Source organism: Hemibagrus wyckioides, linkage group LG23, assembly GCF_019097595.1.
Source record: "Hemibagrus wyckioides isolate EC202008001 linkage group LG23, SWU_Hwy_1.0, whole genome shotgun sequence".
Lineage (NCBI taxonomy): Eukaryota > Metazoa > Chordata > Actinopteri > Siluriformes > Bagridae > Hemibagrus > Hemibagrus wyckioides.
In genome coordinates this window covers 14,481,879-14,497,201 of record NC_080732.1, presented here as the reverse complement: position 1 = coordinate 14,497,201, position 15,323 = coordinate 14,481,879, and the positions used below count along the sequence as shown (strand labels likewise).

Genomic DNA, 15,323 nt, shown 5'->3' with positions numbered 1-15,323 from the left:
CCATGAAGCTATGCATAAAGCACCAGGACTTGCATCAGCTGCCAACGCACATCCAACAATTCTGCAAAGAGTAAATGCAGAAGTTCACATGCTTCCTGATTCTATGACCAAACTTTGTACTTTTCGCACAAAACATTCAGCCGCCTTGACTGAGTGGGCGGGGGTAGACTTTCTTGATTAACTACCTGATATGCCGAAGCCTGATGAGTGCTTTAGGCCACGTTTGGTGAAGCATGCAATGCAAGTGAAGCTAAAACTTCTTGCTCGGGGTCAGCAAGTCCACCTCGCACAGCAGTGCACTCACCCCCCTCATGGCCTGGCCACTCATTTAATCACAGCCTTAATTCATTCACCTTCATTTAATTTTCTGCTCAGAGAGGTGGCACAATTAGTGTGAAGAGATGCCTGCACTGGGTGCCATGGCTTCAGGACACTGCGGGATGTTAACAGAGTAGCTGCAGTTGTTAGTGTGTGTGTGTGTGTGTGTGTATTTGTGCTGGGACAGCAGTTTGGACACTGCGTCAGGGGGGAGGTGGATGTGGTGGGTGGTCTGGGGAGTGTTTGCCACTCTCCCTCATTAACACCCGCCTAAGCTCAATTCATCAAACCATGATCGTGTCAGTGACTCGGCGTGTCACCTCGTGCCTGAGCTTCTCATTAACACGCACTCTGGGGTGACTAATCGCATCACGCTCCTTCCATCCATTTGGTGCCCAAACATGGCATTTAGTTTGCAAATCGAATCAGACGACGGCTACTGTATAGTCTTCGTCGGGTTCGCAAAGCGCTGTTGATTTTCCGCTGGTCATGACTTCCCGGCATGCAACCACGCACTGTTAAGGCGTTCAGTTAATTACTGGAAACAGTCCACATGATATTCACCCAATCATCGACTGACCCGTGCTCCAGTGTTCAGTGTTTACATGAACTGGGATAGATTTCTGCTCACCATGGTTTTAAATAGTGGTTATTTGCGTTACTTTAACCTTCCTGTGTTATCAGCAAGGTCAGCAGAACTGGCGCTCGTCTTTTCTTTTCTTTTCACAACATTCTGGTTAAACTGTTTCGAGCAAAACAATCCCAGTTTCTGATCTTTTTCCTCTACTGTGATGTTTGAAGTAAACGTTAACTGGTGCTTGGCTTTATGGACTGTGCTACTGCCATATGATTTGCTGACTGCATAATTGCATGCATGTGCAGGTGTACAGGGTATACGTTCACGCCAATGCAAAACTGCATAACAAAGTCCCAACCTATGGCTGCTGTGTGCTGGGTCGTAACCCGTGCATGTCCGTGTGATGACCTCTGTCACCTGTTGATCAGCTGGCTTTTATGGTGACACCGACCTCTCCAGTTACACCCCCCCAAATCAATACGACGAGAAAAAAAAAAAGTGCTGAGATAAGCTCAAGAGTGCACGTACTCTGAAACACAATATCTTACTGTCCCACAGCGACCTTAAATCCCTTGCCGACTCGATTATCTTAACAAAGTTTGACCTTCTTAAATAGGTTAAGTCAGATTTCGGTACAGTCTGTCATACTGCTAAAAGAATGTGTTGCTGAAATCAAAACGGACCTTCTGTGCCTTGTTAGATTAGTTTATGTCATACAGAAGCCTAAAAAAGACGTGTTTTCGTGCTATTTCATCCGAACATAATGACTTTTGCCTGCTGATAGGGTTTTATTTTCAGCATGCACAAAACAACAAGTATGTCAAAACTCACAGTTAACTCTTTCATGCCTACTGTGCACACTTTTGGTCAATTCAAGGCTTGTTTTTATAGCGTAGACAAATATAAATGTGAAGAATAACTTTGGAGCTTCACTGTCAACTAACAAAGTTCTGTAGTTCCTTCCTCCATGCATCATGCAACAGTTTATATATGATATTTTCTCAAATCCTCAACAAAACATACACTACACTGCCAAAAGTTTTGGGACGTCTGCCTATACATGCACATGAATGTAATATGGACTTGGCCCGCCCTTTGCAGCTAAAACAGCTTCAACTCTCCTGTGAAGGCTTTCCACAACGTTTAGGAGTATGTTTATGGGAATTTTTGACCATTCCACTAGAAGCGCATTTGTGAGGTCAGGCACTGATATTGGACGAGAAGGTCTGTCTCGCAGTCTCCGCTATAATTCATCCCAAAGGCGTTCTATCGGGTTGAGGTCAGGACTTTGTGAAGTTCCTCCACACCAAACTCGCTCATCCATGTCTTTATGGACCTTGCTTTGTGCACTGGTGCACAGTCATGTTGGAACAGGAAGGGGTCATCCCCAAACTGTTCCCACAAAGCTGGGAGCATGAAATTGTCATGATATGCTGAAGATTTTATACACCCGTGGCCATGGAAGTGACTGGAACACCTCAATGAATTGGAGGGGTGTCCCAAAACGTAATATTTAGACAGAATCACATTTTATACAAAAGTAAAAATGTCAAATATTTTGGACAAGCATACAAATGACTTTACTATTATAAATACTTTAGCTAGCATTTGTCAGACTGCACTGTAGATTTTAACAGGCTAATGAATTCTTGATTTTCTTCACCTGCCTCATACTATTGTGTGTTTTTAGGCATTACGCTTCCCCTTTCCTCTTTAAAGTAAGCATGCAGGTAGCCCGAGTTCGTCCTAGATTTGTACAGAGCCCATGCTTCCCCTCCAGCTCTTTCTCAGTATGGTGCCTACGAACAAAAATACCCCGCGCCTGATTTCTAACAGCAGTGTGATTTGGATGCAAAATAGCAAAGAGCAGACTCTTTAAATTTATCTGCGTGACTGAGAAGCACATGAGGCCGTGCCGTGACTAGTCAGTGAACCCTTCCTCCTCTGCAATGACCTCGTGGCACATTATTCATCTCCCAGCATGTGGATGCTGCTGACAGCTTCAGTACAAAATCTATATCAACCTTCATTCCGGCAGGGGCGGAGATATAGAGCAGGTCGAGGGGGGGGGGACAGCCGTCGCTATTTGGCGCTACATGCACAGACTTGGTAAACGCTTCTTTTTAGTTTGGCTGGAAGTCAAAGCCTCACCAGCAATCAGACAGAAGAGCAGGCGTCTGACGTGCAGCATGTCAGCCCCTCCTTCCCGGTTTGGCATTTAGACTGAGTGAGAAGCAAATAACGGCGTGCCAGCCACAGCCTGCAGTAATCAATGACAGGCTGAGGTGAGGTCATGGTGGCAAGCCACGTGAGCTGGATCTGCTCTTTCTGCCGCTCGAGCTGGCTTTCGAAGACTAATGAGGATAACAATGGATGAAAGCTAACAGGCACAGTTAGCATTTACATAATACATAATGACTCACTAAAATGAAGCTGTTGAGGCTAGTTATCACTTGTACATTAGCACTAACCCCGGGTGCCTCAGTCGAGCTTCTTATTTTTGTGAATGAATTTCAATATTCTATATTTAAATAAGACCCGTTTATAAGCGTCATTCACAATAGTGCCATTAGCTTTCCTTAAAAGGAAACTCACGAAGCTTGTTTGCAGGAAGTGGAATGGACGGTCATGTGAAGGCTTGTCAAAGTGACTTTGACGTCTTCTCCTTTGGAAACGTTAGAAAATGAATTTAATCATCTTCTCTAAGCACTTTACGGTGGTCAGGGTCAGGGTGAAACTGGGGTCTAATGCGGCAAGGTTGTAACGCCGACCTCCGACTATGAGAAACCAAAGAAAATGCCAGATCGATTAAGAATTCCTAGACAGTCTCCTCAATACCGAGTCCAGCAAGAGAAAAGCGGCGGATCGACACTGCGTCTACAGGAAACAAAGTACTGGTTCATACCTTTACACTGTACACCCACCAGGCATAACTTTATGACCACCTGCCTAATATTGTCTGTGTCCCCTTTTTTGCTGCCAAAACAGCCCTGACCCATCATGCACTGTGTATTCGGACAGCTTTCTATCATTAACTTCTTCGGCAGTTTGACCAACAGTAGCTCGTCTGTTGGATCCGATCAACGGGCCAGCCTTCGCTCCCCACGTGCATCAATGAGCCTTGGCCGCCCATGACCCTGTCGCAGATTCACCACTGTTCCTTCTTTGGACCACCTTTGATAGTTACTGACCACTGCAGACCGGGAACACCTCCACAAGAGCTGCAGTTTTGGAGACACTCTGATCCAGTCGTCTAGCCATCACAATTTGGCCCTTCCAAATCCTTACGCTTGTCCATTTTCACATCAACTTTGAGGACAAAATGTTCACATGCTGCCTAATATATCCCACCCACTAACAGGTGCCATGACGAGGAGATAATCAGTGTGTTTCACTTCACCTTTCACTGCTCATAATGTTATGCCTGATCGGTGTATATACAAGTTTATCAGAATTCCACACATGAATATGACTGAACAGGTTGTTGTGCTAAGATCCTGATATCTGGTCAGACCAGTTTCTAAGGCTGGGTTCCTCTTGTTATATCCAGTATAACTCTACATGCAAGAAATTTCCCAGTTTGCCCAATCTGTGCAACTCTTGCAAAAGGTCGAAGGTTAGAAACTGCAATACCGAGTGTTAAAAAACGAGATTCCTGTCTTTCCACTGTGAAGTTGAGTGTCGCCAGCTTTACACAACACTAACCACATAATTTCCTAATGCTAAGAACTTGATACGCGTGTGCTTGCTGTGCCTGCAGCTACTGAACGGTTGCGTCGTGCCGAGAATGCATTAGTAAACTGGAACGTTGGAGCCATCGGTCTTAAATCTTTTAACGGATGAAATCAAAAGCATGATTACATATTCAACATACACAACATTTGCTGTAATGACTTCCTGCAACGTGCGCAAACACAAAGGACTGGTCTGGCTAACTGGTCATTGCTGTGTTATGTGTCTCTCATGTCTTGCTTATGCTCTCCGATACCTCTAATGCATTTCGGTGCAGTTTTACATGGAGGGCAAACGCCGTGCATCCTCACTCATTTCTGCTCTAATCAGAGCCCGCAATTAAAGTGCCTCCGAACCTGCCGTGCTTCAAATACATAATGGTGCATATCTATTTTTAAAGCGCCGCTTCACCTTCTGAGTTGTTCATAAAAGATGGTTCCTGTGTGTGCTTTCGCTTTTGGCACAAATATTCAAATTTGGATTAGTCTGATGAGACAGATTTACTTTCCTTTCCTTTATTTAGATAGAAGAATGTTGTTTGACTGTAGATTTTATATACATTACATACCTGGCATGCCTTCATACAGGAGCACCTGGGTCTTTACTAGGCATGCACTGATACAGGATGATGATAATGAGGCTCCTAAGCCTATGTGCAAAATTCTGCAAGCAGATATTATATGCATAACAAATTAGGCTCTGGAAACAGGAAGTAGTGTGACAAGCTGAGCAGCTTTAGTCTTCAGATCACAGTTTTGAGTAGGAGCAAAGATCAGTTTATAAACAACAGCAAACATATAGTGTAAAGCACATATAAACACACTAGACAGTTTTTAGCACTCCAAACTATGCATTCAGCAACCCTGAAACACTTTTCTGGCCCGGTGCTGCACAATGCACCAATCGTTCAGACTAGTCATGTGGTCACATGACTGATTTTCCTATTCTAAAAGACCGAGCAATCTGTAAACAAAAGATATCAGCTTGTGTGCTACTGGCCGAAAGGAATATCGGAAATTTCAGAGATACTACAACTCAATTCAGCTCATCAGGTCTTTAACAAAAGCTTCATGGGGTTGAATTTGGGTGAAGCTCGAATCTTCGTGCTTGAGTATCACAACCCCAGCCATGGCGAGATCTTTCAAAGTAGAATTTGAATAAAACAGCCAACTCCTTTGGGGGAAAATAAATAAATAAATATCAGTATCAGAATCCTCATGTATGCCAGGAAGCTCTCTATGATTGATTGTGACGTGTAGGCCTTGTAAGAGAGGGAACTCTACTGGCATGACGCCTATTAATGATCAATACGGAAAATCTTTAGGCATTTTAAAAGCACATGCTATGGAACGACAGGCAGGAGAGGAGGAACATCTCTATAGACCTTTTGTCCAGGGTGAATGTAAACACACACTAACAGCAGTAATGGAATTTCTAGAGAAAATACATCAAATGGATTAAGGAAGAGTTTGCAGGAGGACAACATTAAATGCTCTGTACTTCAAGGTGAGCTTAAGGTAATAAGAAAATTCTGGTAATTCCTTTAGCATGCAGGGACAATGGGCCAAGCATGTAGACGGATAAAAAATGAACATGATCAAGCGAGTACTTTATGATCGCTTATCTTCTTATCTTGTGGTGTTCTGCTATTGGTGGCTTTCGTTCCCCCCCCCCTCATTTTGTCCCTAATGTGTTCGTGACAGATTCTCAGGTCTCCCCTATCAAACGAGAGCTACTAACAAGGGCTAACATGTTGATTGCTCTGAGACACATGAAGCCAGCTATCTATAACGTGTCTAAAAGATGCTGCTGCTTAAGGGCATTGCTAGATACCTGAAGGAAAGCACTATCTGGCCTCTTCTGCATACATGTGCTCACAGATGCTTACGATTGGCTAGTGTAACTGCAAATAAAGAGGGAGAGGGTGGGGGACAGAGATTGAGAGAGAGAGAGAGAGAGAGAGAGAGAGAGAGAGTATGTAAGCAATCTCTACTACACACCATGTCCTGGATGGCTGTTGTCTCTCACCAAGATGCAAAATCTCTCACGATCTCTAGTCAACAGGAAGAACTGTCCTGTTGAATTGGTGCAAAATAACACTACCAGTAGCCATGTCACAAGTCCCAAGAACTCTTTAAAATGTCTGGGACAGCAAAACAGCACTTAGTGTAATAAGACGACTGAAATCTTACATAACATTATGACCATCTGGCTAATATTGTATTGGTTGCCCTTTTGCTGCCAAAACAGCCCTGACCCGTCATGCACTGTGTATTCTGACCCCTTTCTATCAGAACCAGCATTAACTTCTTCAGCAATCTGAGCAACAGTAGCTCGTCTGTTGGATCGGATCACACGGGCCAGCCTTCGCTCCCCACGTACAGCAATGAGCCTTGGCCCTGTTGCCGGTTTACCACTGTTTTGACAGATACTGACCACTGCACCCCACAAGAGCTGCCGTTTTGGAGATGCTCTGATCCAGTCGTCTAGCCATCACAATTCGGCCCTTCATCAAACTCTCTCAAATCCTTACGCTTGCCCATTTTCCCTGCTTCTAACATCAACTTGGAGGACATAATGTTCACTTGCTGCCTAATATATCCCACCCACTAACAGGTGCCATGATGAGGAGATCATTCAGTGTTATTTACTTCACCATCAGTCATAATGTTATGCCTGATCGCTGTACATGGGTCATTTTAACCTGTGGAACTATTTGAACACTTGTTGACTGCGCACCAGTCCACAAAGCAAGGTCCAAGTTTGGTGTGGAGGAACTTGACTGACCTCAGCCTGATAGTACACCTTTGGGATGAATTAGATTGGAGACCTTCTCGTCCAGCATCAGTGCCTGACCTCACAAAATTCCCATAAACACACTCCTAAACCCTGTGGAAAGCCTTCCCTGAAGCTGTTAAAGGGCGGGTCAACTCCATATTACATTCATGTGCATGTAAAGGCAGACGTCCCGAAACATTTGGGTAATATAGTGTAACAACATAACTATTACATTGTGTTATAAATGTTTAACTGATGTTTAATAGGCTTCAGGTTGAAGTTATACGTGTATGAGAATGTTTACGCTTACGTCAACGCAAAAAAAAAAGTGTTCCTCTGAAAGTGTCAATCCTTCACGACAACGTTTTTAGATCTAAATATCAGATTTAATCTCAAATTAACCTTTAAAACAAGGTTTTATATGTTACACGGCCACGTTGGCTCGTCAGCCCGCAGTGAGTTAGGAGAAATGCTAACTTGCTACGTCTGTTTGAAAACAAGCCAGCGACTTCCCGCTCGTGCCAGATAAAAAAAAAAAAAAAAAAACAATATTCTAGCGTCACTTTTACACAAAATATGGAAATAAACTTCAACTACAAAAGTTTGTTGGGTGTTGTCAGACCTGTGTTGGGTGTCTGGACACTGCTGGGGCCGTGAGACAGCTCGGAGTAGTCTGTGAAGTGAACCTCGCGCACTGCCGAGGTCCAGATTCGGCTCGAAATCGCGTCCCGGACAGCTCGCGCACCCGAACCCGTCCACGAGAGAATGTAGTCCATGCTCGCGCCGTTTACACGCACGTCAACGAGCGATAACGGGGCGTGCTGACGGGTGAAATCGTGCACCGTGCACGCATTAATGCAGAGAAATACCAGCACTCGCACGCGTAGAGAAACAGGAACTGAAACGGACATTAACAACTGTTAAACTTTTACCCCACCCGCACACGCGCACCCTGGTGCAGCTTCACTCAACCTCTTGGGTAGAAAATACCCCACAGCACTGCAATCTGTTCACTACACTCATATCTAAAGTTTTCTGGCCTCCTAAAAGCTTTCCAGAGCTTCCAGGTTCTAGATTTGTCCTATTTTTTAAAACTGTATTTATTAATTTGTCCTATATCATGTAATTAATTTATATTACTAATTAAACCTAATCAAACTAATTAAATCACCATTGAATGCAACATATACAATATAAACAGACCACATAATGCACTGGTGCTACCCTATCCAGGGGAAAGTATAGCTTACTGTAGGCTCACGCGATGACGTCACGCGCTCATTTACATATTCCCTGGAACGCCGTGATTATTTGCATATCAAAACATGTAGAAGGGAGATTTTCTGAACACACGGAATATATTTATAAGTATATGTTTCAAAATATATGTAACTAGATTTCTAACAATAAATTAGAAATAATAGAATATACCTGCGCTGGTACCTCAAGTGGTTAAGGCTCTGGGTCGTTGATCAGGGTTCGAGCCCTACCACCACCAAGCTTGCCACCGCTGGACCCTTGAGCAAGGCCCCCATCCCACCCTGTTTCAGGGCCACTGTATCATGGCTGACCCTGTGCGCTGACCCCGACCCCCAAGGATGGGATATGCCAAAAAAGAATTTCACTGTGCATTAATGTACACCAATCAGGCATAACAATATGACCACCTACCTAACTTTGTCTTGGTCCCCCTTTTAACTTCTTCACTCCCCATGTGCAGCAATGAGCCTTGGCCGCCCATGACCCTGTCGCCGGTTCACCACTGTTCCTTCCTTGAACCACTTTTGATAGATACTGACCACTGCAGACCGGGAACACCCCACAAGAGCTGCAGTTTTGGAGATGCTCTGATCCAGTCGTCCAGCCATCACAATCTGGCCCTTCATCAAACTCGCTCAAATCCTTACGCATGTTCCCTGCTTATAACACATCAACTTCGAGGACAAAATGTTCACTTAAAATATCAAATGCCACGATGAGGAGATCATCAGTGTTATTCACGTCACCGGTCAGTGGTCATAATGTTATGCCTGATCGGTGTATGTGTGACAAATAAAGACAACTTAAACCGTATTTATGTATTTAGTCAAATGAATGTTTACATATTAAAACAGCTATCATATATATTCAATCAAGAGTGCGGGAGAAATTAGAAGGAACGACTTCGCCTTTATTACTTGTAAATATAGAAGGTTTGAAGGGGGGGGGACAAGCAATAGTGGTTAGTGATTGGTTGTTAGAACCAATAGTGATCAGTGATTGATCGTTTATTGATCGCTGAACATAATCTCTAACATCCCATCCAGCAAGCACAAAATTTCATACAGGAAACGTTGTTTATTCATCCCAGATCACTCGTTTATTATCACTTTCAGTAAGATTTCAGAACAGAACAGAAGGGTTAAAGGAAGTGTGACAAAGAGTACATTATCATAATTGACTATTATTAGCATCCCATGCTGTGGTGCTAGTGTGATGCTGTGTTTCAGTGGTGCAAAGGCAGGCTCGTGAAATATCTTGTTATCTGATCTTGTTTTTATTTGCTGGATGAATGAAAATATTTATGGCAAGTGTATGTAACCTTAATTATTTAGTCTATTTAATAAACTCTATACAGATTCAGTTTGTGAGAAGGTGTTGATTGATTCTCTGGCAATCGTGCATATTCTCATGCACAGAATCGTTTCTATAGTAACAAGTCATCCACCTTATGTAATATAAGACTGAATTAAACCTGTTATTTAACTAAGCAACTGTTAATAAGGTTAGGTTATTTCACGAGACTTCAGTGTCGGTGCTTCCTAACCAGCAGTACACTATGAACTTTGCACTTCTTTGTACCATGAGTGTGTTTGTGTTCGTTTTGTTAACCTGAAGGCAAGATAATAAAAAAATAAAAACAAAAAAACCCAGAGAGGCCGTTGAGTGAACGACGAATTCATTCTCAACATTCCAGGAGCTAGAAAGCGTGTTTGTGCAGAAGAGGCAAAAGTAATAATAATTAGGCTGCCTACAGTGTGACTTCATGAATAATTCAATAAAACCAAATTGTAATTATCCCGTAATAAACTTTACTGCAAACGCTGTGTTTAACAATCTATAGCGCAGCTCCCGTCCTGGAAGCCTCTGCCGTCGTGTAGCTTAACGCGTTTTATTCCACTCGACAAGAGCTTCACCATTAGCAGGTGTATCAGCGCAGAGGAAATGTGCAACGCTGCTCTGCTGTCAGTGTGGCACAAGAGGCATGTGCTTAATAAGGCTGGGAAATTCCATTTGCTCGGCAAACCTGTAATTGCTGATTTGAAAAACGTTTTCCACGACAAGTCGAGGGTGCAAAATAAAATAAAAAAAATAAAAGAATTTACATTCTGGGTTAATCCTAACATCCTCTCATTTGCTATATATAGAAACAAAAAATTCAACTCTCTCTCTCTCTCTTTTTCTCTCTCTCTGTCTGTGTGTCTCTCTCTCTTTCTCTCTCTCTCGTTCTCTTTCTTTTTTCTTTCTCTCTGTCTCATTTCTTTCTCTAAGACTCTCTGTTGCTCTCTCTCTCTCTCTCTCTCTCTGTCTGTCTGTGTGTGTGTCTCTCTCTCTTTCTCTCTCTCTCGTTCTCTTTCTTTTTTCTCTCTGTCTCATTTCTTTCTCTAAGACTCTCTCTCTGTTGCTCTCTCTCTCTCTCTCTCTCTTTTTTCTCTTTGTCTCTCTCTCTGTCTCAGTCTCTCTCTTCCTCTCTCTGTCTCAGTCTCTCTCTCTTTCTCTCTCTCTCTGTTGATCTTTCTCTCACTCTCTTTTTTCTCTTTGTCTCTCTCTTTTCTCTCTCTCTCTCTCTCTCTCTCTGTCTCTCTCTGTCTCTCTCTGTCTGTGTGTGTGTGTCTCTCTCTCTCTCTCATTCTCTTTCTTTTTTCTCTCTCTCTGTCTCTCATTTCTTTCTCTAAGACTCTCTCTCTGTTGCTCGCTCTCTCTCTCTCTCTCTCTCTCTCTCTGTCTCCATATATCTCTTCTCTCTCTCTCTCATTCTCTCTTTTCTTTCTCTAAGTCTCTCTCTCTCTCTCTCTCTCTTTTCTCTTTGTCTTTCTCTCTGTCTCAGTCTCTCTCTCTCTTTCTCTCTCTGTCTCAGTCTCTCTCTCTTTCTCTCTCTCTGTCTGTCTCTCTCTCTCTCTCTCTTGTTCTTTCTCTCTCTCTTTTTTCTCTTTGTCTCTCTCTTTTCTCTCTCTCTCTCTCTCTCTCTCTCTCTCTCTCTCTCTCTCTCTCTCTCTCTCTGAGGAGTGTATAAACTCTTGCCAGCACTATTCAGGAGTGCAATAACATTTCAGCCCACATACATCTAAGGGCCTGGGTAATCTCATCCATTCCATTCCTCTACTGAAACTTCTTATCTGATTACATATGAGCAATTGCTTTTTCGGGGTCCTGCATTTAAATTTTTTCTGCATTTTAAAATAAAATCCTGAAAGGTAACAAACACAAGTGCTTCTTGTGAGGAATTTAAGCAGGTCCCATCATTTAAAGACACAGGCGTCTCCCCCTCTGCTGGGGGATTGAAGTATTACAGCTGCACCTCTTCCACTAATCCCCTTTCTGAGAAGACGTCCCAGTAGCCAAGCGTGGTCACAAGGGAGGGCCAGACTTGTAGCTATAGGAATTAAAAAGAAAATAAGCCCCCACAGCAAGTCCTAAAAACTAATCTCTAAGACTGATGCAGATTTTCAGCTGGATTTACACCAGGCATAACATTATGACCACCTGCCTAATATTGTGATGCTTTCACCACTGTGTCGCCGGCTCACCACTGCTCCTTCTTCGAACCACTTTTGATAGATGCTGACCACTGCGGACTGGGAACACCCCACAAGGGCTGCAGTTTTGGAGATGCTCTAATCCACTGGTCTAGCCATCACAATTTGGCGTTTGTCAAACTTGCTCAAATCCTCATGCTTGCCCATTTTTCCTGCTTCTAACACATCAACTTTGAGGACAAAATGTTCATTTGCTGCCTAATATATCCCACCCACTAACAGGTGCCATGATGAGGAGATCATCAGCGTTATTCACGTCACCTCTCACTGGTCATAATGTTATGCCTGATCGGTGTAAATCTCTAAGCATTTTGAGCGAATCCCTCAGGTTTTAGGACATAATAAATACAAAGGAATAAATAAGATATTCTGTAAATGCAGCACTATGATGGTTCCTTCACCACGAAGAGAGCATTATTCAGGTCAAGCTATGGAAGCTATTGGTTCTAAAAATAAAAGTCAAGCCAACAGGACTTCATCAGACCCATCAAGTCCCTTTAACTGGAGCAGAGTTATCACTGTGGAAACACGGTCCGAAGCGTACAATGGAACAACAGGGAAAACAGAAAGCTCAGGACTGGAAGCAAAGCATAGCTGGTCGTTTAGAAACTCTCCAGGATCTGTCTTCATTCTAACCCTGCAATTCAGTCTTGCACACACCAGCCCCAGTGGGGAAAAGCTGTGAGCAATAAATAGTTTTAAAAGGCCACAGAGGTTGTACACAGGTCTTGTTGTGCTATAACCTACGGTGAATCTGCGCCAGTCGCCAGAAAAAAGTCGCCAGAGCGATCATCAAGTCGTATGTTACATAGCGGGGCTCAGGGAATTATTCTGTTACATGGAAGAGAAAGAGAGAGAGAGAAGGTAAAAATTGAGATTTTCAGACTCATACATAAGCACAGATACATTAAAAATACATAGAAGAATTTAAAAAGCTATAAGGTGAGCCTTGGCTGTAATTAGATTTTGAGAATTAAATATAACTATAAATGGATAAATGGTATGATGTGTCATATGTCAGCACCAAGGTGGGATGATAACACAAATCCCAGCAATGCCACAGCCTTCTATAGCTGGGAGTCTTGTTAGGTAAGAGCTGGCATGCTCTCTCAATCCTGTCAATCACAGCGACGCTAGCCAATGGGCATCTATGAGCTCATGTATGTTTGAAACCATGAGGTTGGTTGGATTCACATTTTAGCGCTCTACTATGAAGTCACCAGTAGGCGTTCCTACTAGTGGTTGCAGTTCATCAGGGGATGTTTTAGTTAGCATTCTGCTTTTGAAAACAAATCAGTTCTCTTGCTGCTAAATGAAACATTCTGGAGGGAGATTTGGCGTTTGTGTATAAAACTCATCTGTATTGTATCAAAGGAGATGAAGGAGGATCAGGTACACTCTACTGTCAACCACCAATAGCTTAAAAACTGCCTAAACTTTGTTGCGTTGCTGAACATGCCTACATCTAGTCACCAACAGTCTCTCATGTCTCTAAAAGTTACCACCTCTCATTGGAATTGAATGGCCTCTGCTTTGTCGCTGTATGTATGATCATTAGCATTAGCCTTCCTTCATTCTGTTTGGTAGCTGACGCATGATAAATGCAAACTGATTGGTGGGTGAGAATTGGCTAAGGCCAATCATTTCACTGCTTACTGCATCAGCTATACACAGATCAGGCATAACATTATGACCACCTTCCTAGTATTGTGTTGGTCCCCCTTTTGGCTGCCAAAACAGCCCTGACTCGTCCTGCACTGAGTATTCTGACAACTTTCTATCAGAACCAGCATTAACATCTACAGCCTTCGCTCCCCACGTGCATCTGTGAGCCTTGGCTGCCCATGACTCTGTCGCCTGTTCCTTCCTTGGACCACTTTTGATAGATACTGACCACTGCAGACTGGGAACACCCCACAAGAGCTGCAGTTTTGGAGATGCTCTGATCCAGTGGTCTAGCCATCACAATTTGGCCCTTCGTCAAACTCGCTCAAATCCTTACACATGTCCATTTTTCCTGCTACTAACACATCAACTTTGAGGACTTGCTGCCTAATATATCCCACCCACTAACAGGTGCCATGATGAGGAGATAATCAGTGTTACTCACTTCACCTCTCATTGCTCATTATGTTATGCCTGATCGCTGTATATGGTTGAAATGACAATAAAAGCTTAACTTGACCTGATTATATTCAGCAAATGGACACAGGAAAATTCCTCTTTTAAGGATGAATTGAAGTAAAAACAGAGAAGCACAAATGTCCCCCTCTAAAGCCCTCTCACTGTGACTCTAGGATACATAGGCAAATGTTAAAAAAGTCATTGATTAGTGGGCCTCGGCAGACCCGGCTGTAATTAAGCCGGAGTTTAATTTGAACAGCCATGTGAAAGATCCTCTTTGCTCATTTCGCAGACGCAAAATGAAATGAGCCTTATTAAGCAGAGAGATTAAAGCAGGGGATTCTCCTCCTACTCAGACAATCATTCGGAGGTTTCTCCAATACATCAAATCAATCCCTTCTTCTCTCGTCCGCTTTCGGGAATAAAAGAAATAATGTGAAATGAAGTTGTGCTGAGCAAATCGGACAGATATCGTCATCACGGTCGCGCTAATTATTGTATAAGGGCTAGTCGAGTGTGCTGACCATCGCATCGCATTGTATAAACAAAGTGGTTTGATATGAAACTATGAAATATTACGTCAGGGATTATTACAAGTGTAATTCCAACCCTGCTTTTGGCAGCTATGAGAATTTAATCACTGGAACTTATAGGACCATCATCAAGCAAAGTGGTAGCAATCAACTGCAGTTATCAACTACTAAAGCTAGCACGTCTTTAATAGAAGGTTTAAATGAAAATGTAATTGAATTCTATGCCCCTGCGAGTTCTGTTGGGTGAGACTTAAAGGCTTTCAGTCTCGTTTATGCCGTGTTTCTGTCCAGAAAAGATTATAACGAAAGCATGAATACACAGCTCTGAAGTAACAACACAGGAAAAGCCATACTACCACTGCTACGAGATGAGATACCCCGAACAGCCAACATCTGCATGATCGTCTGAGCGTTTTGCACTTCGCAGGGCCAATTAGTCAAACAGAAACGGGGCCAAAACTCACT

At 43.1% G+C, this 15,323-nt stretch overlaps 1 protein-coding gene across 4 annotated transcripts in view; it reads right to left on the bottom strand.

The window, feature by feature from the left end:
• The window catches only part of oxr1a (oxidation resistance 1a), a 179,802-nt gene that overhangs the window by 48,163 nt on the left and 116,316 nt on the right, over positions 1–15,323 (bottom strand). The window contains exon 1 of one of the 4 annotated variants that reach the window (XM_058376859.1): positions 8,028–8,334. The exons of the other annotated variants lie outside the window; for them this stretch is intronic. Within the exon in view, the coding sequence (XP_058232842.1) occupies positions 8,028–8,316 (289 nt within the window). The 5' untranslated portion in view covers positions 8,317–8,334. Of the gene's footprint in view, positions 1–8,027; positions 8,335–15,323 lie in introns of those variants that run through there. 4 annotated transcript variants of the gene reach the window in all.